Source organism: Tamandua tetradactyla, chromosome 23 (assembly GCF_023851605.1).
Source record: "Tamandua tetradactyla isolate mTamTet1 chromosome 23, mTamTet1.pri, whole genome shotgun sequence".
Taxonomy (NCBI): domain Eukaryota; kingdom Metazoa; phylum Chordata; class Mammalia; order Pilosa; family Myrmecophagidae; genus Tamandua; species Tamandua tetradactyla.
In genome coordinates, this window is record NC_135349.1 from 55,603,110 (window position 1) to 55,624,901 (window position 21,792).

The window sequence follows — 21,792 nt, forward strand, 5'->3', positions numbered from 1 at the left end:
TCACAATCACATGGTCACACTGTAAAAGCTATAGTGTTATATAATTGTTTTCAAGAATCAAGATTACTCCATTACAGTTAACAGTTTTAGTATTTCTTTCTAGCTATTCTAATATACTATAAACTAAAGAGGGGTAGCTATATAATGCATAAAAATAACCTCCAGAGTAACTTCTTGACTCTAATTGAAATCTCTCAGCTACTGAAACTTTATTTTGTTTGATTTCTCTTCCCCCGTTTGATCAAGAAGGCTTTCTCAATCCCACGATGCTGAGTTCAGGCTCATCCCTGGGAGTCATGTCCCCCATTGCCAGGGAGATTTATACCCCTCAGAGTCATGTCCCATGTAGTGGGGAAAGCAATGAGTTTACCTGCTGAGTTGGCTTAGAGAGCAAGAGGCCACATTTGAACAATAAAAGAGGTTTTCTAGGGGTGACTCTGAGGCATAATAGTAAGTAGGCTTAGCTTCTCCTTTGCAGGAATAAATTTTATAAAGGCAAGCCCCAAGATTGAGGGCTTGGCCTATTGAATTGGTAGTCCCCAATGCTTGCAAGAATATTTCCCCAGTCCCTCACAGGATTTCACAAATTTTTTTTATTCTCTGCCCAAATTGCTCTGGGATGTGTCAGTGTATCACATTAACGGCTACAGAACAACAAGGTCTCACTTCCTATTCATGGTTCCATGTAGTTATGGTGTTCATATAAACTGACCATACAAGTTAAATTGGTATGCTACAGAAAATGTAAGTTTTGTCCCAAATAAACATCTCTTCCTTTGGTCTCACACAGAATTTGAAGTTTTAAAACACAGTATCATCCTTTAGCCTATATTCTGATTTACCTTAGTCCTAACAGGATAAGCTTCATTCATATGTCTAATGAAATCTGATCACTTTTCAGTATTTTTAACAGTTGCTGTGTGGGGTAATGCTGACTTTCACAGCTGTAGAAGAGGGTTTTTTTTTTTTAATTATTTATTAATTAAAAAAATTAACAAATGAAATAAAAATTAACATAGATAATTAGTAATTCACAATATCATCACTTAGTTGCATATTCATCATTTCTTAGAACATTTGCATTCATTCAGAAAAAGAAATAAAAAGATAATAGAAAAAGAAATAAAACGGAAACAGAAAAAAAAAGATTATACCTACCATACCCCTTACCCCTCACTTTCGCTGATCACTAGCATTTCAAACTAAATTTATTTTAACATTTGTTCCCCCTATTATTTATTTTTATTCCATATATTCTACTAGTCCGTTGACAAGGTAGATAAAAGGAGCATCAGACACAAGGTTTTCACAATCACACAGTCACATTGTGAAAGCTATATCATTGTTCAATCATCATCAAGAAACATGGCTACTGGAACACAGCTCTACATTTTCAGGCAGTTCCCTCCAGCCTCTCCACTACATCTTGAACAACAAGGTGATATCTACTTAATGCATAAGAATAACCTCCAGGATAACCTCTCAACTCTGTTTGGAATCTCTTAGCCATTGCCACTTTGTTTCATTTCACTCTTCCCCCTTTTGGTCCAGAAGGTTTTCTTGATGCTCAGTTTCAGCTCATTCTAGAGTTTTTCTCAATCCCTTGATGCTGAGTCTCAGCTCATTCTAGGATTTCTGTTCCATGTTGCCAGGAAGGTCCACAGCCCTGGGAGTCATGTTCCATGTAGACAGGGGGAGGTTGGTGAGTTTGCTTGTTGTGTTGGCTGGAGAGAGAGGCCACATCTGAGCAACAAAAGAGGCTCTCTCGGGGGTGACTCTTAGGCCTAAATTTTAAGTAGACTTGACCTATCCTTTTGGGGGTAGAGGGTGGGTTTTGTATCCTGTACTAGTCATTGGCTAATTTGCCTCTCTGCATATGAGGGACACAACTTTGAAGGCATTTCTGGCCCAGGACAATTCACCAGAGAAGAGTCAGGTGTAACCTTATAGCAGCCTGATAAAGGTGCCAGAGCTTTGCCTGCCTTAACACGTTCATTCTTGGTATGTGGCATGCAGGGTTTGCTACCTGGGAAACACCTGATAAAGGTGCCAGCCGGGGCCCAAAGTCTCCATCACACTTGCGTCTGTATCCATTCAGACCCATGAAATTTCTGACTTTGTGATACGTCGTACTCATCTCTGCAGCCACACTGGCCTTTTTCCATTTCATGGACACCCTAGGCTCATTCTGCACGCAGAGCTTTTGCACTTCCCATTTATTCTGCATAGTTCTAATGTCTCCCCACTTTCTCATTACTGAAGTCTTAGCTTGAATGTCACTCCCTTGCACCTTCCCTTCTGCTCTGTCTATAGCAGCACTTTGAGTAATTTACTAGGCTTTCGTCCTGTGCCGTTTCATCATTGCCCAGGTCACTATTTAAAATTATTTGTTCCTCATATGTGGGAGTGCCATAGCATCACAAGTCTCAGTTGTCTTGTTCACCACTCTACCCTGGGGCCCAGAATAGGGTCTGATACATGACAAGTTCTTAGTAAATGTTTCTGGAATCAATGGATGGATGGAGGAAGGGAAGAACATTCTCGGCAGACAGAACAAATGTAAAACCTTGTTTACCTAAAAAAAAGTTCTGTTCTAAGCTAATAGTTTGAAGTTTCTATGCTAGAGGGTGAGGGCAGGGGGGCAGCAGAAGGAGAAACATAAGAGAGAAGCAGAGACATTTCATGGAGAGCTCCACCTACCTTACCAAGTTCATTCTTATTTTGTGGCCACGCAGGCAGGGTCTGTGACCTGGGAAATAGTGTAATCATATTTGTGATTTAGGAAGCACACTTTGGCTGCATGCAGAGGGTAGGCTGTAGGGGGGTGCTTGGTTAGGAAACCAAGGTGATCGTTTGGGTGAGAGGTGTGGGGTGGAGGGGGTCTTGCTGGGTGGGGGCATCCAGCACCCCAGTTCGAGTTCAGTGATGGGTTTTCTGCACCTACTTGCTGCGATGTCCTGCCGAGGACTGTGGGGGTACAGAGGCATCCCGAGAATACGAAATGGCTCGGCCTTCGGTTTTCTTAGACTCTAGTGCATTAGAATGCTTTTATGTCTCTATTTTACCGAGAAGGAAGCTGAAACCCAGAGTTTGTCTTGGCCAACGTCAGACAACTTGTATGCTTTGAGCTGGGACACAAACATTGATCCTCAAAACATTTTCTTAAAGTACATGTTGAACAAAAAAATTTTGTAACATTTTTCAATGTTTCTGAAAGTAAAACATGTATATTTCTTCATATAGCCTAAATTACAACCCAAAATAGTAATTTAATTGTGAATATGGAAGTAGTTTTCTGTGAAAAAATTATGTGATATTAACTTTTTTGTTTTTGAAATTTAGCAACTGTAAACTATTGCTCAGTGAGAATCACTCAGTGGTAAAAGTTTGCCCCAGCTATGAAGTGGACACCAACTTACTTTCTTTGAGACAGTTGCCTGTTAAAGAATCTCATGATTATTACTCATTGGGTGACATTGTTGCCAATGGACAAAATCTCGATGGGAAGATTATTAATGTGCTTGCAGCTGTGAGGTCGGTGAGTTAAAACCCAACAAAACCAAATGCGATTTAGGGTTGGGGGGAACTCGGGACTTAATTTTTGTTTCAAAAGTAGTGATCATGACCAGCTGGGGGAGTTTCATCTCTGTATTTTGAACAGTAGTCCATTTAATTAATTAAAGAAGGTGGTAACACTTAAAGATAAAGTGGCATTCTGTTTGTGAATGAGTAGCAAAATAAAACAGAATTGGAATGCTGAGTGCAGCATATCACTTCTTCACCGGGAAACCCACTGCCATGTGAGAGCACATCATGTTTGGATCACATACAGGTGTAGGTAGAGAAGGTACAGCTCATTGATGCAAGGATCTCTGATGGCCCCTGAAGGCGTGTGAACTGGAATCATACCACGCCAGTGTTCCCAGGGCTGCCCTGGGAAGGTAGCTGCTGGAGAGAAGGAAGGCCAAGGCCCAATGGGGCGCTATGGCAGGGGCTCTTCTGCCTGTCACACCAGCATCGGTCTCCCTCTCCTTCAGCTGTTGCAGCAAGTTCTGGGCTCTGTGGTTTGACAGACTCAAATAACTTGTCAAGGAATCAGTTGTAGATCTCAGAAGTAAAGTTCTACAAAAGAAAATAAATGAAGAAAATAAAAGGGGCAGAAGGGAGAGAGTAGTCTCTCATTATATGAGGGATGATGGCCAAAAGACAAGAAAGGTTATGTTCTTTTGGTTTAACTGAGTAATACGAATTGCTCTTCAGCATTAGATGACTGATGGAGAGAAAGGGCATCAGTGGTCCCGCACGACAGGCTGTGGTGGCAGAGGCCATATCTGCCTCACTTGCCACCTAACCCCTCCCTCCTCCCACCCTAGCCCCACCCTAGCCCAACACCTGCCACCTCGTGAGTGGTCTATACAATTTAGAAGAGAGAATAAATACCCTTTGTGATGATCTTGAGAAACAGGAGGAATCATTTTCTGGACAGTTTTTTGGTTCACTCTTACCTGAAGGTAGAATATGACCTCACAATTTCTCTGCAGTTCTGTAAAATGCTGTGAGACTTATCAATGCAGTGAGAATTTTCTAAAATTCAGTATGATTATAAAAAACAGTTTTTCAATACACACACATGCACAAAGTGTTTGATCGTCTCTTGCATGGGGTATATTACTTCTTTTTTTATGCCTTTGTCTCCCATTTTGCTTCTAGCCCTCTTACATTTTCGTTTTTCCACATTTTTACTTTAGATTGCCTCATTTCCTTCTCCTTTCTACTGACTCTTCACTTTAAAACTTCTTTTAATGCAGTTTTCTATCTCCACAGTGATTTGCAGAGACCTCCCTCATAACTACGGCTAACCTTCCCTCGGACTCTCTTTCCCTAGAGCCTGTTCTCTTGGCACCTGCCAGTCCTTCTGCTCCTGCTGCAGTGCTCAGTCCTGGGTAGAGCACACAGATCCAGTGGGTGACAGATGGTAGCAACTCATTGGGAAATAGACAGAAGGTCCCTTTTCCCTTGACTTCCACCTTCACCTCTTTGATCCTCCTAGCACACCGTGTGGATAGCGCTGGAGGGCATGTCAGAGCACGTTCACATGCACCATCTCATCCGAGCCTCACCGCCAACCCTGTGAAGGAGGCAGAGGAGGCTTCGAGGTCCATGTTGAGGACCTGTACTAACGGATGAGCCAACTCAGTCACATGGCCCTGTGCCAAGCGAGGGGACACACGGGTTGATAAGCATTTACTCACAGGATGCTTGTCATGGGACATGTTGGCAGGTTGGAAGGACCTGATGTTCTTAGCTTAAAACTCAAATGTCTGTGTCTCTTTTCAATTAGAAGTGTGTGTAACCCACAACTTCAGCTAAACTGAGGTTTAGAGATGGAAGATGCTTTAAAATCATCAAGTACATATTAGTAGTTCTTGCTATTTTCATATCTCCAATTTGGTGTTTTAAAGGTAAACATTTAAACACTTCCATCAACAGATATTAAGTACCCATAGGTGAACTATGGGTGAATAATAATGCTTTCCTTCCATTTCTGAGGTTGGAGAGCCCAAATCCTTTACAACTTCAGATCGAAGAAAAGGCCAGAGGTGTGAAGTTAAGCTCTATGATGACACAGAGTCTTCTTTTGCAATGATATGGTAACCTCTCACACCTGTTCCAAACTGTAAATTATTGCTATTGTTACTGAGACAAAACATTTTAGTTTATCAAAAAGATGATGGGTTTTATATAAAGAGAGGAGTTACATGGGAGAGAAATGGTATTTGAAAGCATAAGCTTGGCCCCTGTATGTTCAGTTGTGATAGTTCATGCTGAAGGGCCACCTTGAAATGAAATCTTGAAGTGCAGCAGAGCTGCTCAGAAGGACTCTGTCATGGCCATTTCTAAATAGATTTTGTTTTATAACAAAGGCCATTTCCTTAAGGCTTACTGATAATGGGCAAGGCCGATTTTACTCCTAGTGAGTCCTTGCTGGGGTGTGAGAGGAGCAGGAGAGCGAGCACCTTCACAAGTGCTGTTCTCTGGGTGCCATTGGTGGGTGTCCTTGGTAGCCCTGCCTCTAGGCACTAGTTTTTGGTGAATAATGTGGTCACCACCATTTTTTTCTAATATTTCCATTTTAATCACTTCTTTTAAAAAAAATTCAGTTGGGACAATGAATCTATTCTACTTGCACAAAGCTGGATGCCACGAGAAACAGGTACCTTACCTCCATATTGTCTTCAATGTTTGTCATGTTTTCACCCTCCCCATGAAATAATTTTAAAATGACTTTTTTCCCCAAACAGTGATATTTGTCTCAGATGTGAGAATAAGTTTTGACAAGTTTCGAAACTGCATGACGGCAACTGTAATCTCAAAAACCATTATCACAACTAACCCAGGTAAAAAAGGTTTTAAAAATGTTCATCCCTTTTGAAATGACCATATCACATACTCCAACATCTGGGCAGCATATTTAAGATGAAAATGCAGTTTGGGTTTAGTTTGAATTAAAAGTGAAAAGTTGCTTAAATAGCATTTTTATAAACTTGCGGTAATTATATCTTTGGTGTCTTTCCTAAAGGGCTGTGAGGAACAAATGTTTAGAGGCTCATCCACTGTGATCATTCCTGAGAGATCAGTGTTATTGATCAGATAACCTACATTATTGACTATTTAACAAATAAATTGTTTTACCTATGTTTGAATTGTTTCTACTGCTTGAGCACTGCAAACACATGTAGGGTATCGTTAGTTGATAACTGTCAATTAAGTGCCCCAAGGGTAACTGCTGTGGGACTGCCTGACACCCTTGTGCTCACCCCATACCCTGGGTTGAGGCAACCACTCAGCACTTGGAGGGGTCAGGTTTAGGGGGCTCCTTCCTCAGAAGTGGGTATGATTTACTCTAGCATGAAACCCGGGGAGCATGGCATGCAGAGCTTGGGGCTGATGCTGTAGCAGAGTGCTCTGTGGTACAGACTTAGGTCACCAGCCCAACACCGCAGAAGAGTACAGTTACCAGAAATGGAACAGTGTACCACAGTCTCAATAAGATAAGAATGTAGTAGTGTGTCACTTTAAAATTAAACTTGCTCTTCCTTCCTTCCTTCCCTCCTTCCCTCCCTCCCTCCCGCCTCCCTCCTTTCTTCTGCAGAAAAAAAAATTAAGCTTGCTATACTGGTCAATAATAAAGCACCAACCATGGCTGAGAATTATAAATCAATTTTGTGTCTTTAATCAAACTGTTACCAGAATATTTAAAAGGTAGAGTAGGACTATGAGATGTGATATAAAATGTTTTGAGTGTAAGTATATTGAACTTTACACATCTGTCATGTGAATGTTATCTCCTTGAAAGCAGTAGTGTGGGGGTTGTGGGACACATGTTGACTTGTTCTACGCTGAACCCTGCTGAGCAGGGCCATGTGCTGGGTGCTCGCAGTTCTGGGGCCTAATGACTAAGTGGACAAATATCTCCACCCTCATGGAGCTCACATTCTAGCAGGAGAGAGGCAGAGAATAGCAATAAAGGTAAAATATTTGTGAATTATGAAATATTTGAGAAGAAGTGGAGCTGGGTCAAGAGAATGCAGAGTGCCAGTGTGTGTGTGTGTGTAGGGGCAGTTTGCAGGTTTAAATAGGCGGTTAGGTAGGCCACTGGGGTAAGGGGACACTTGAACAGTGGTGAGGACATGGGGGATTAGCCAAGGGAAAGAGGTTCTGTGCAGAGGGAAGCCAGTGCAAAGGCCCTGAGGCAGCCTGACTGAGCCGATGGTGCTGGGGGCAGATGAGCAGGAGTTGGGGCAGAAGAGTAAGGCCTTCCAGGCTTCGCTCAGGACTCTGGCTTTTCCTCTGGGTGAGACGGAGAAGGACAGGGTTTTGAGGAGAGCAGGGACCTGGCTGATCAGGTTCTAAAAGGGTCACTCTGACTGCTTTGTGGTGTATTGGTGGAGACTAAGCTATAGGCTATTGTTAACACACATTACGATAGTGCCCTCTTCACAGCCTTTTTGGAAAGGAAGGGGTTGTGGTAGAGGATATGGTTTATTATTTATCATAACATCAATGATAGAAAATCTCCATCCTTTAAGGGTGAATTTAGTTCTGGGGAATTTCTAAAAGATAATTGGATTTGTCTGGTCAAAGAGTTAAAAAAAATACTAAGTTGAGACAGATATTCTAGGATGATTTGGCTCTGAAAACAGATTCAAAAGAAAAATTGTCATCGTTAGAATAAAGTAGATGCTTTCATTCTCAAGGAGCCATATTCAAAGGAGAGTCCTCGTATGGATGTGTGAACTTCAGTACGCTTCTTTAAAACAGTTGTCTTTCTACTTTTCCTGGGCTGTGCTTGCCACGTGGAAATTAAGAACCTTTAAGGGATTAAGCTTTCACCTGGAATCTCTAGGCTTCCTGTGGCTTACGTTTTTCCTGCCCTCCCTGCAGAATTCTAGAATAGCCTTCTCATCAATAGGGTGTCTTCACAGCAGTGCCCATCCAGCCCCCCTTTTGTTGGTTTGATTTCTGTGGCTTCCTTTTAGCTGCTGCTCCTTTTAGCTGCAGATACATAGCATTCTGGCATTGTTTCAAGACCATTAATCCATTCACTTATTAATTTTTAAATGCTGATTGAAATCCGTATATTTTCCAAATACTGAGGCAACTTAAATCATTGCCGACACAAGGCAGGAGGTGATTGGATGATGGTTGGAGGGATGGGAGGGGGGTTGCCATGCTGGATACTGGAGATTCAAGGAACAAAATGCAGAACCCTGCCCACGAGGAGCACAGGGTCTGGTTCTGAGAGCCAGCGGCCACAGCACTCATGGGAGTATGGAGGGAGAAACACTAGCATCTGCTGCGGGAGTTAGGGGTCCAGGCAGAGGTGCTGAGGCCTGCAGTAGCCTCTTGAGACAGCAGTGCTGGGCAGTCTCTCTTCCTGTTGTTGGGACAGTGTGTGGACTGTTGAGAGTCGGGCCTTACAGATAACTCAACCTTGGAGCTTAGAGCCCTTTCTCAAAATCACAATCTTGCCTTTGGGCTCACCATCAACTGCTCCTGAGAACACTCACATCCCAATTTGAAGAGCAAGTCTTTTGACTGGGAAAGAGACACATAAAATCCAGAATATACATGAAAACATAAAAAGGAAAACAAAGACTCCTTGTAAATGTCATATTTTTCTCTAGATGTTCTTTTCTGGTGATTTGGTGTTCATAGGCATTTATATGTAGATTTTTTAATCAGGAAAAGGGTTACTGTACTCTACAGTTTTGTAGGCTGTTCTTTTCATTAACAATATATGGTGGACATTTCTGCGTGTTAATAAGTAGAGCGCCATGTCACCATTTTTAGGGGCTATATCAGACTGTATTCTTCTGTGTCTTCACTTTTTAATCTTCAAAATAATTTTGGATCATTCACAGTGATTTAAAGAGTAATCAGTTGCTTTTTTTTGCTTGTTATGTATTTTTAATTTAAGATACACAAGAAGCTAACATCCTATTGAGTTTTATAAGAGAAAATATAGAAGCAAATGCTCTGGGCGATGAAACTGACAGTTACTTGAAAGAATCTGTAAATTGTGAGTGAAATTTTAAATGTTATTTGAACTTGTAAAATGTCAAAATTTGGACCTGTGAAGTTTTGTTTCATATAGTAAAAGATCACATATTCTTATTCTGTTAACTGTTTATTTCCAGTTTTAAATAGGCAGTTTTAAACTTTGGGGGCTTATATAACCTTTGGTCAGTCTGATGAAAGCTCAGGATCCTCTCCCTAGAGAAGTTGCTGCACACACACATGGAGTTTTGCATAAAATATCTTTTGTTTATGAAGCCCTGGTTAAGAGGCTCTATTTTAAAAGGGATGCTGTTTGCTGCCATCTGTGGCCTGTGGGAGACACACAGGAGGAACAGGGTGAGGTCTTAGCTCACCGCCTCGTGGTATTTTCTACAACTTAGTCTCCAGAGAGCAAATGTTTCATCATCCTGGATGACACTAAATTCACCTCAGGAAAGCACAATTGAATTAACCATGAAATAAAGTATTCTACAAGTTCACCACTTACCTTAAGTTCTGTGAAAGTAAGAACTTGACTGCTTTTGTGGAGGATGTTTATCACATTTTCTTTCAGTTGCAGTCACTTGCAGAAAAGAATACTACTGAATCAAAATTTAACTATCTCCTTTTTGTCTGCAAGCAGTACTAGCTTTGAGCCACATTTTTACCAGAACTAAAATAAAGTAGTTGTTGTTTTGGAAGTATATATTTTAAATGTTGGGTCATTTGTGAGTAATGCCATTTCAGGAAACTTCTGTAAAGCACAGAAGAATTTGCGGAGCTATAAGGTGAATTTGCTACTAACTTATTTCAGTCCCTGACCAGTTATTCAACCAATAGGCCAAGAAAACAGTGGCCATAACCTACCTTTGGTTTGACTCAAGGGATGGTATTTTTCTTTTAAACTTTTTAAAATGTAAAATCTAACAAATATACACAGCAAAGAAAGAAAGAAAAGCAATAATTTTCAAAGTACACTTCAACAAGTAGTTATAGAACAGATACCAGAGTTTGTCGTGGGCTTCCATCCCACCATCTCAGATTTTTCCTTTTAGCTGTTCCAAAACACTGGAGGCTAGAAGGAATATTAATTCAGCAGCCATAGTCATTTGTTAGATCCCATTTTCTCTGTTACATCTCCTCTTCCTTTAATCCTTCTCCCAATCTATAGGGATCTTTGGGCAATGCCTGATCTGGCATTTTCATGTTGAGAAGCGGTGTTCACACTAAAGGAGAGGGAGATGAAATTGACTGATAATCTTGGAGAGGCTGACCCCTCTGAATTTCAGGATTTAGCTAGGTACCCTATGGGAATTAAATGTTTCAGGAAGGCAAACCTAGTGCATGAAGCCTTTAAAGAGTCTCAGTTCGAGCCCTGTAAAGAGTCTCAGTTTGAGCCCTAGGTGTTCTTAAGAGTCAACAAGAGTGATGTTGATTGGGGTTTAACAAACCATGGCAATTAGCACTGTTTAACTGAAGCTTGCATAAGAGCAGCCTCCAGAATAGCCTTTTGACTCCATTTGATCTCTCTTGGCAACTGATGCCTTATTTTATTATACTTCTTTCCCCCTTTTTGGTTAGGAAGGCATTGTTGACTCTGTGGTGGCAGGGCCAGACTCAAGGGGTATCATATTTGTATGAAAAAATTTTTTCTTGTTCAGGGGTCATACCGAAGTGGTCACAAAAGTGGTAGTCAGGGGCCCCTCTCTTCTACTTGACTGTGGAAACTTTTATAATTAAGTTTACTCAGAGGCAACAATGACTTGCTGTTTCTAATGTTTTATTTTTGGGTGAAATGTACATAAAATAAAATTAACCTGTTTTTAAAAATATTTTTATTGATAAAACAACATATAAACATACAAACATTCTTAACATACAAACATTCCATATGTGGTATACAATAAATGGCTCACAATATCATCATGTAGTTGTGTATTCATCACCGAGATCGGTTTTTGAACATTTTCATCACTCCAGAAAAAGAAAGAAAAAAGAAAAAACTCATATATACCATACCTCTTGCCCCTTCCTCTTATTGACCACTAGTATTTTCCATCTACCTAATTTATTTTAACCTCTGTCCCCACTCTTATTTGTTTATTTTCATCTGTCCATACCCTAAATAAAAGAGCAGCAGACACAATGTTTTCACAATCACACAGTCACATTGTAAAAGCTGTATCATACAATCATCTTTAATAAACAAGGCCACTGGAACACAGCTCAGCAGTTTCAGGTACTTCCCTCTAGTCACGCCAATACACCATAAACTAAAATGGGTATATCTATATTATGCTGAATAATAACCTCCAGGATAACCTCTCGATTCTGTTTGAAATTTTTCAGCCACTGACATTTAATGTTTTTCTCATTTCTTTCTTCTCGCATTGGTCAAGAAAGTTTTTCCAATCCCTTGATGCCGTGTCCTGTCTCATCCTGGGATTTCTGTCCCACATTGCCAGGGAGATGTACATCCTGGGAGTCATGTCCTACATAGAGGGGAAATTAACCTGTTTTAAAGTGAACAATTTGGTGGCAAGTAGTACATTCACAAGGTTGTGCTATCCAGATCTACTTCTGAAACATTTTCATTGCTCCAAAATAAAACCCTGTACCCATTATGCAGCCCCCGGTAACCACCAATCTGCTTTCTGTCTGTACAGATTTGCCTATTCTGAACATTTCATAGAAATGAAATTGTCCAGTATGTGTCCCGTTGTGTCTGGCTTCCTTCACTAAACATTATGTTTTCAAGGTTCATCCATGTTGCAATATGCTTCCCCATTTACAAATTGGGTCTGTCTTTTTAATTGATTTTTAAAAGTTCTTTAGATATTGTGAAAAGAGTCCTTTGTCTTGTTATAAATTGTTAACATCTCCCACTCCGTGGCTTGCCTTTATATTCTTTTACTGGTATATTTAAATTTTTTTTTATTTGAAAAATAACATATATACAAGAAAACCAACAAATTTCAGAGCACATACTGGTATCTTTTGATGGTCAGAAACTATTTTATTTTATTTTTAAAAATTTTTACATGGGCAGGCACCGGGAATCGAACCTGGGTCCTCTGACATCGCAGGCAAGCATTCCTGCCTGCTGAGCCACCATGGCCCACCCAGAAACTATTTTAATGAAGACTAATTTCACATTCTTTTCCTTTTTGGCTAGTGATTTTGCATTCATTTCTTTACCTTTTAATATCATGCTCCTATAAAAGTTATGTTTTCCTTTAAACTTTTTACCTAGAACTTTAATAACTTCTTCTTTTTAGTGAATACAATAGTTGATGTCTATACAGTTGAACAATTAAAGGTAAAAGCTTTGAAGAATGAAGGAAAAGCTGGTCCTTTCTATGGTATCCTTTATGGTTACCTTTCAACGTTGGACATTGATGATGATACTGCAAAAGTGGTTCGAAATAAATGGTAAGTGGCCAGATTTCTTTCTGCAAATTTTCATAAGAAAAGAAAAACAATTATTGTTCATAAATGTTAAGGTCAATGAATGATAAAGACATTCTTTGACAAAGTAGTGTTTATGAGGGTGTTTATGATAGGAAAGTAGTCCACACTGAAAAGTCCCTGTGGCCAACCACTGAGATTCAAAGTATATAGTTGCCTCTTAAAAAGTAAAAATAATTTACTGTTTTTCTGTTATCCTAGGAAATAAATATATAATATTGAAAGAAACTTTTAACTCAGATGACAAAATGTGGTTTTATACCTCAGTAGAAAGTTATTTTATTCATCATTTCCTATAGGAGTGCTGCAACACCATTTAAAAAGAAATTGTTTTCAGCTGCATGATGACTGTTTTCCAACATCTCCTAGGTAGATAAAGTAGCTAACCTCATAGAAAAGGAAACTCTAGTAGGTTTAATAATCTTACCCAAAAGATACCTGATGAGAAATGTCTAAAATGTTATTGTGAAAATCTTCTCATATATATATATATATTTTTTTTTATTAATTAATGGGAAAAAAAAGAAATTAACCCAACATTTAGAAATCATACCATTCTACATATCCAATCAGTAATTCTTTTTTTTTTTTTATTAATTAACGGAAAAAAAAAGAAATTAACCCAACATTTAGAAATCATACCATTCTACATATGCAATCAGTAATTCTTAACATCACATAGATGCATGATCATCATTTCTTAGTACATTTGCATCGGTTTAGAAGAACTAGCGACACACCAGACAAAGATATAGAATGTTAATATAGAGAAAAGAAATAAAAGTAATAATAATAGAAAAAACAAAAAACAAAAACAAACAAACAAACAAAACCTATAGCTCAGATGCAGCTTCATTCAGTGTTTTAACATGATTACTTTACAATTAGGTATTGTTGTGCTGTCCATTTTTGAGTTTTTGTATCTAGTCCTGTTGCACAGTCTGTATCCCTTCAGCTCCAATTACCCATTATCTTACCCTGTTTCTAACTCCTGCTGGACTCTGTTACCAATGACAAGAATTTCAAGTTTATTCTCGAATGTCCGTTCACATCATTGGGACCATACAGTATTTGTCCTTTAGTTTTTGGCTGGACTCACTCAGCATAATGTTCTCTAGGTCCATCCATGTTATTACATGCTTCATAAGTTTATCTTGTCTTAAAGCTGCATAATATTCCATCGTATGTATATACCACAGTTTGTTTAGCCATTCTTCTGTTGATGGACATTTTGGCTGTTTACATCTCTTTGCAATTGTAAGTAACGCTGCTATAAACATTGGTGTTCAAATGTCCGTCTGTGTCTTTGCCCTTAATTCCTTTGAGTAGATACCCAGCAATGGTATTGCTCGGTCGTATGGCAATTCTATATTCAGCTTTTTGAGGAACTGCCAAACTGCCTTCCACAGTGGTTGCACCATTTGACATTCCCACCAACAGTGGATAAGTGTGCCTCTTTCACCGCATCCTCGCCAGCACTTGTCATTTTCTGTTTTGTTGATAATGGCCATTCTGGTGGGTGTGAGATGATATCTCATTGTGGTTTTGATTTGCATTTCTCTAATGGCCAGGGACATTGAGCATCTCTTCATGTGCCTCTTGGCCATCCGTATTTCTTCTTCTGGTAGGTGTCTGTTCAAGTCTTTTTCCCATTTTGTAATTGGGTTGGCTGTCTTTTTGTTGTTGTTGAGTTGAACAATCTCTTTATAAATTCTGGATACTAGACCTTTATCTGATATGTCGTTTCCAAATATTATCTCCCATTGTGTAGGCTGTCTTTCTACTTTCTTGGATGAAGTTCTTTGATGCACAAAAGTGTTTAATTTTGAGGAGCTCCCATTTATTTATTTCCTTCTTCAGTGCTCTTGCTTTAGGTTTAAGGTCCATAAAACCGCCTCCAATTGTAAGTTTCATAAGATATCTCCCTACATTTTCCTCTAACTGTTTTATGGTCTTAGACCTAATGTTTAGATCTTTGATCCATTTTGAGTTAACTTTTGTATAAGGTGTGAGATATGGGTCTTCTTTCATTCTTTTGCATATGGATATCCAGTTCTCTAAGCACCATTTATTGAAGAGACTGTTCTGTCCCAGGTGAGCTGGCTTGACTGCCTTTTCAAAGATCAAATGTCCATAGATGAGAGGGTCTATATCTCAGCACTCTATTCGATTCCATTGGTCGATATATCTATCTTTATGCCAATACCATGCTGTTTTGACCACTGTGGCTTCATACTATGCCTTAAAGTCCGGCATCGCGAGACCTCCAGCTTCGTTTTTTTTCCTCAAGATGTTTTTAGCAATTCGGGGCAACCTGCCCTTCCAGATAAATTTGCTTATTGGTTTTTCTATTTCTGAAAAATAAGTTGTTGGGATTTTGATTGGTATTGCATTGAATCTGTAGATCAATTTAGGTAGGATTGACATCTTAATTATATTTAGTCTTCCAATCCATGAACACGGTATGCCCTTCCATCTATTTAGGTCTTCTGTGATTTATTTTAGCAGTTTTTTGTAGTTTTCTTTATATAGGTTTTTTGTTTCTTTAGTTAAATTTATTCCTAGGTATTTTATTCTTTTAGTTGCGATTGTAAATGGGATTCGTTTCTTGATTTCCCCCTCAGCTTGTTCATTACTAGTGTATAGAAATGCTACAGATTTTTGAATGTTGATCTTGTAACCTGCTACTTTGCTGTACTCATTTATTAGCTCTAGTAGTTTTGTTGTGGATTTTTCCGGGTTTTCGACGTATAGTATCATATCGTCTGCAAACAGTGATAGTTTTACTTCTTCCTTTCCAATTTTGATGCCTTGTATTTCTTTTTCTTGTCTAATTGCTTTGGCTAGAACCTCCAACACAATGTTGAATAATAGTGGTGATAGTGGACATCCTTGTCTTGTTCCTGATCTTAGGGGGAAAGTTTTCAGTTTTTCCCCGTTGAGGATGATATTAGCTGTGGGTTTTTCATATATTCCCTCTATCATTTTAAGGAAGTTCCCTTGTATTCCTATCTTTTGAAGTGTTTGCAACAGGAAAGGATGTTGAATCTTGTCAAATGCCTTCTCTGCATCAATTGAGATGATCATGTGATTTTTCTGCTTTGATTTGTTGATATGGTGTATTACATTAATTGATTTTCTTATGTTGAACCATCCTTGCATACCTGGGATGAATCCTACTTGGTCATGATGTATAATTCTTTTAATGTGTTGTTGGATACGATTTGCTAGAATTTTATTGAGGATTTTTGCATCTATATTCATTAGAGAGATTGGCCTGTAGTTTTCTTTTTTTTGTAATATCTTTGCCTGGTTTTGGTATGAGGGTGATGTTGGCTTCATAGAATGAATTAGGTAGTTTTCCCTCCACTTTGATTTTTTTGAAGAGTTTGAGGAGAGTTGGTACTAATTCTTTCTGGAATGTTTGATAGAATTCACATGTGAAGCCGTCTGGTCCTGGACTTTTCTTTTTAGGAAGCTTTTGAATGACTAATTCAATTTCTTTACTTGTGATTGGTTTGTTGAGGTCATCTATGTCTTCTTGAGTCAAAGTTGGTTGTTCATGTCTTTCCAGGAACCCGTCCATTTCATCTAAATTGTTGTATTTATTAGCATAAAGTTGTTCATAGTATCCTGTTATTACCTCCTTTATTTCTGTGAGGTCAGTAGTTATGTCTCCTCTTCCATTTCTGATCTTATTTATTTGCATCCTCTCTCTTCTTCTTTTTGTCAATCTTGATAAGGGCCCATCAATCTTATTGATTTTCTCATAGAACCAACTTCTGGTCTTATTGATTTTCTCTGTTGTTTTCATGTTTTCAATTTCATTTATTTCTGCTCTAATCTTTGTTATTTCTTTCCTTTTGCTTACTTTGGGATTAGTTTGCTGTTCTTTCTCCAGTTCTTCCAAGTGGACAGTTAATTCCTGCATTTTTGCCTTTTCTTCTTTTCTGATATAGGCATTTAGGGCAATAAATTTCCCTCTTAGCATTGCCTTTGTTGCATCCCATAGGTTTTGAAATGTTGTGTTTTCATTTTCATTCGCCTCGAGGTATTTGCTAATTTCTCTAGCAATTTCTTCTTTGACCCAGTCATTGTTTAAGAGTGTGTTGTTGAGCCTCCACGTATTTGTGAATTTTCTGGCACTCTGCCTATTATTGATTTCCAACTTCATTCCTTTATGATCCGAGAAAGTGTTGTGTATGATTTCAATCTTTTTAAATTTGTTAAGACTTGCTTTGTGGCCAAGCATATGGTCTATCTTTGAGAATGATCCATGAGCACTTGAGAAAAAGGTGTATCCTGTTGATGTGGGATGTAATGTCCTATATATGTCTGTTAAGTCGAGCTCATTTATAGTAATATTCAGATTCTCTATTTCTTTATTGATCCTCTGTCTAGATGTTCTGTCCATTGATGAGAGTGGTGAATTGAAGTCTCCAACTATTATGGTTTATGAGTCTATTTCCCTTTTCAGTGTTTGCAGTGTATTCCTCACGTATTTAGGGGCATTCTGGTTCGGTGCATACATATTTATGATTGTTATGTCTTCTTGTTTAATTGTTCCTTTTATTAGTAGATAGTGTCCTTCTTTGTCTCTTTTAACTGTTTTACATTTGAAGTCTAATTTGTTGGATATTAGTATAGCTACTCCTGCTCTTTTCTGGTTGTTATTTGCATGAAATATCTTTTCCCAATCTTTCACTTTCAACCTATGTTTATCTTTGGGTCTAAGATGTGTTTCCTGTAGACAGCATATAGAAGGATCCTGTTTTTTAACCCATTCTGCCAGTCTATGTCTTTTGATTGGGGAATTCAGTCCATTAACATTTAGTGTTATTACTGTTTGGATAATATTTTTCTCTACCATTTTGTCTTTTGTATTATGTACATCATATCTGATTTTCCTTCTTTCTACACTCTTCTCCATACCTCTCTCTTCTGTCTTTTCGTATCTGACTCTAGTGCTCCCTTTAGTATTTCTTGCAGAGCTGGTCTTTTGGTCACAAATTCTCTCAGTGACTTTTTGTCTGAGAATGTTTTAATTTCTCCCTCATTTTTGAAGGATAATTTTGCTGGATATAGGAGTCTTGGTTGGCAGTTTTTCTCTTTTAGTATTTTAAATATATCATCCCACTGTCTTCTAGCTTCCATGGTTTCTGCTGAGAAATCTATACATAGTCTTATTGGGTTTCCCTTGTATGTGATGGATTGTTTTTCTCTTGCTGCTTTCAAGATCCTCTCTTTCTCTTTGACCTCTTACATTTTAACTAGTAAGTGTCTTGGAGAACGCCTGTTTGGGTCTAATCTCTTTGGGGTGTGCTGCACTTCTTGGATCTGTAATTTTAGGTCTTTCATAAGAGTTGGGAAATTTTCAGTGATAATTTCTTCCATTAGTTTTTCTCCTCCTTTTCCCTTCTCTTCTCCTTCTGGGACACCCACAACACGTATATTTGTGCGCTTCATATTGTCCTTGAGTTCCCTGATCCCCTGTTCAAATTTTTCCATTCTTTTCCCGATAGTTTCTGTTTCTTTTTGGAATTCAGATGTTCCATCCTCCAAATCACTAATTCTATCTTCTGTCTCTTTAAATCTATCATTGTAGGTATCCATTGTTTTTTCCATCTTTTCTACTTTATCCTTCACTTCCATAAGCTCTGTGATTTGTTTTTTCAGTTTTTCTATTTCTTCTTTTTGTTCAGCCCATGTCTTCTTCATGTCCTCCCTCAATTTATCGATTTCATTTTTGAAGAGGTTTTCCATTTCTGTTCATATATTCAGCATTAGTTGTTTCAGCTCCTGTATCTCATTTGAACTATTGGTTTGTTCCTTTGACTGGGCCATATTTTCAGTTTTCTGAGCGTGATCCGTTATCTTCTGCTGGCGTCTGGGCATTTAGTCAGATTTCCCTGGGTGTTTGGCCCAACAGGTTGAAAGATTTTTCTGTGAAATCTCTGGGTTCTGTTTTTCTTATCCTGCCCAGTAGGTGGCGCTCGTGGCACACGTTTGTCTGCGAGTTCCACCAGTAAAAGGTGCTGTGGGTCATTTAACTTTGGAAAAAGCTCGCCGTGGGGCAGGTTCGCCAGCCGAAGCTGCTTGGAAGAGTGCCATCCGGCCCAGGGGTCCGAACGCGGGGAGGGTCGCCGGCCGCCGCAGCCCGGGAGAGCGCCCGACCGAATTTCCTAGTCGGCCCGGGGCGCCAAGTGTGGCGGGAGGGCGCCAGCTGCCGCAGCCCGGGAGAGTGCACCGTTCCCAGCCGGACTGGGGAGTCACGTGTTTGGAAGGGACCCCCCCGGTCACCGTTCTCCGCGGTCTGGGGATTTCCGACCCAACTCTCTCAGTTGGTCCGGGGGGCCTCGCGTGGTGGGGGCGCCAGCCGCCGCGGCCCGAGGGGCCCGCCTGCCCAATTCTGCCAGCTGGCCTGGGAAGGAGGAAGGGAGGGACTCCAGCTGCTTGCCGTCCCGCCCGGGAATGCCCGCGGCCCTTGGCGATCTCACTGGAGCTGGTTCTCCCAGATAGTCAGCCATTCCAGCATGGGGTATGCCATTCCTTTGAACTCCGTCGTGGCTCCGGGAGCTGCTCTGTATCGTCTCTGCTCCCCCAGTAGCTGTTCTGGAGGAGGAAAGTTGAGGGTGGCAAGGCTGTCGAGGACGGTGGCGGAGGAGCTGGTGAAGGCGGAAGAGGGCACAGTGGTGGTTGGAGAGCCGCCGGAGCAGGAGGAAAAAGGGAAGGATAAGATGGCCAGTGGCGCGCCGCCGGAGCAGAAGGGGAAAGAGAAGGGCAAGATGGCGGCAGGAGCACCACCGGCGGAGAAGGAGGGAGAGAAGGGCTGGCTGGCTGGCGGTGGGAGCGCCGCTGGAGGAGAAAGAGGGAGAGGAGGGCTGGCTGGCTGGCGGCGGGAGCGCTGCCGGCGGAGAAAGAGCCATATATTTTTTAAGTGGAAAATTTCACTGATAATTATAGATTCATGTGCATTTGTAAGAAAATAGTGAGATTCCTTGCGCCCTTTGCCTGATTTCCCCCAAAAAGGAACATTTTGCAAAATTATGGTATAATAGTGCAGCTGGGATATTGACATTTATGCAGTCCACTGGTCTTTTTTCATGCTCCCCAGTTTTACTTGTACTCAATTTGTGTATCTTAAAGGAAAGTTGAGGGATTTTTTTTTAATGTTTTATAGAGGTGAGAGAGAGTACATGTAGAAATGTATAATTTCTGATAATGTTGAAAGGGTTGGGGGATACTGAAAAATGCAAAAACATTATGTTATAGTCCACACCATCCCACCATGCCTACATTCTTTCCTCCGTCTCCTCCACATAAGTCTCTGAGCCTGGGAACAGGAGGTTATAGGTTTAAAGCTCACACTGTTGAGAAATGAGAATACAGTAGCATTTGGGGAAGTATGCTCTGGCTCACTTAGAGCTGCTTTGCCCCCCTGTTCATTTATTTTGTCATACAATGATGTCCCAGTCACAGTTGAATGTGGACAGCCATCCTATGTGCTGGGGTGCAGCTGAATCAGGAGTTCTGGTGCCCAGGCTGCCACCTTTAGCAGTTATCCAGATTGTACTGCTCCAGACACGTCACAGCTGAGCAGGTCCTGTTTAGATGTACTCTTGCTTCTTTTAAAAGTCTCTTTTTGCTGAAGATGAATTTCTGATTTGTAGTTTACTGCGGGCAGTGGGAGATGTTGCTCTCCTGGGCTCTTTTGAAATCACTCCTGTCTTGCCAGAATATGTAACTGGTGCCCTACAGGCAATGGTCCAGCTGAGCCCTGATCCCAGTTTGATAGTCTCAAAACTAAAAGAATTTAGAGATGAGCGGGCCAATGTAAATAAGTAATAAATTCGCTAAAGAGAAGTCTATTAAAAAGAGAGAGTGCATATTAGAGAGTTAACAGAGGCATGCCCAACGGAAGGACACGCCAACCTGTGGGGTTTTTTTAAATCCTATCTTCTCTGTAATACTCCTATTTTTTTTTTTTTTATGAAAATAACATATATACCAAACAATAAATTTCCAAGTACATCACAACAATTAGTTGCAGAACAGGTTTCAGAGTTTGGGATACAATTCCAAATTCCAGGTTTTTACCTCTAGCTGCCTTAAGGTACTGGAGACAGAATATCAATATAATGCTTCAGCAATCGTACTCATTTGTTATACCCTACCTTCTCTGTATAACTCCACCATCATCTTTTATCTTTCTCCCACTCTTTAGAGGGTATTTTGGATATGCCCATTCTAAATTTTTCATGTTGGAAGGGGCTGTTGATAATATGGGGCAGGGGGATAAAATTAGTTGATGTTCTGGAGAGGCTGGCCCTTCTGCATTTCAGGACTTATCTGATCCAGGGACCCAACTGGAGGTTGTAGCGACTTATGGATTGTTAAAAATTTTATGATTAGTATTAAAGTTGGGAAAAAAATGAAAGTAGGTGCTGCTGTGTAAGACACATATGTAAAGTTTTAAAGGCTAACTACTTTTTGTGGTCTACATTTTTCCTACATCTTTAATTGTGATAACTGAGGAAAAGCATCCCAAATGTAATAGAATCTGATCCAGTGGCTAGGCAAGAAAGCATTCTCTTGAGAGTTTGAGAAATTGGGGTTAGTATATCTTTACAAATGGACTGAATAAAAGATTGCTTCAGAAATAGGGAGTAGCGTAAAATTATACCCAGAGAGAAGGGTGCTGCCTCCCCAACAGTACTGACAGCCGGTAGACCCCATGTGTGTCCAGCGGACGAAGCACAGTAG

General features: G+C 40.0%; 1 protein-coding gene across 3 annotated transcripts in view; it reads left to right on the forward strand.

Annotated features, from left to right (window-relative positions):
* MEIOB (meiosis specific with OB-fold) overlaps nt 1-21,792 on the forward strand; it is a 41,700-nt gene that overhangs the window by 14,507 nt on the left and 5,401 nt on the right. For all 3 annotated transcript variants that reach the window (XM_077142217.1, XM_077142215.1, XM_077142216.1), the window contains 6 exons: nt 3,343-3,538; nt 5,551-5,651; nt 6,162-6,214; nt 6,303-6,398; nt 9,482-9,583; nt 12,840-12,993. In XM_077142217.1, coding sequence (XP_076998332.1) covers nt 3,343-3,538; nt 5,551-5,651; nt 6,162-6,214; nt 6,303-6,398; nt 9,482-9,583; nt 12,840-12,993 — 702 coding nt within the window. The remainder of the gene's footprint in view (nt 1-3,342; nt 3,539-5,550; nt 5,652-6,161; nt 6,215-6,302; nt 6,399-9,481; nt 9,584-12,839; nt 12,994-21,792) is intronic.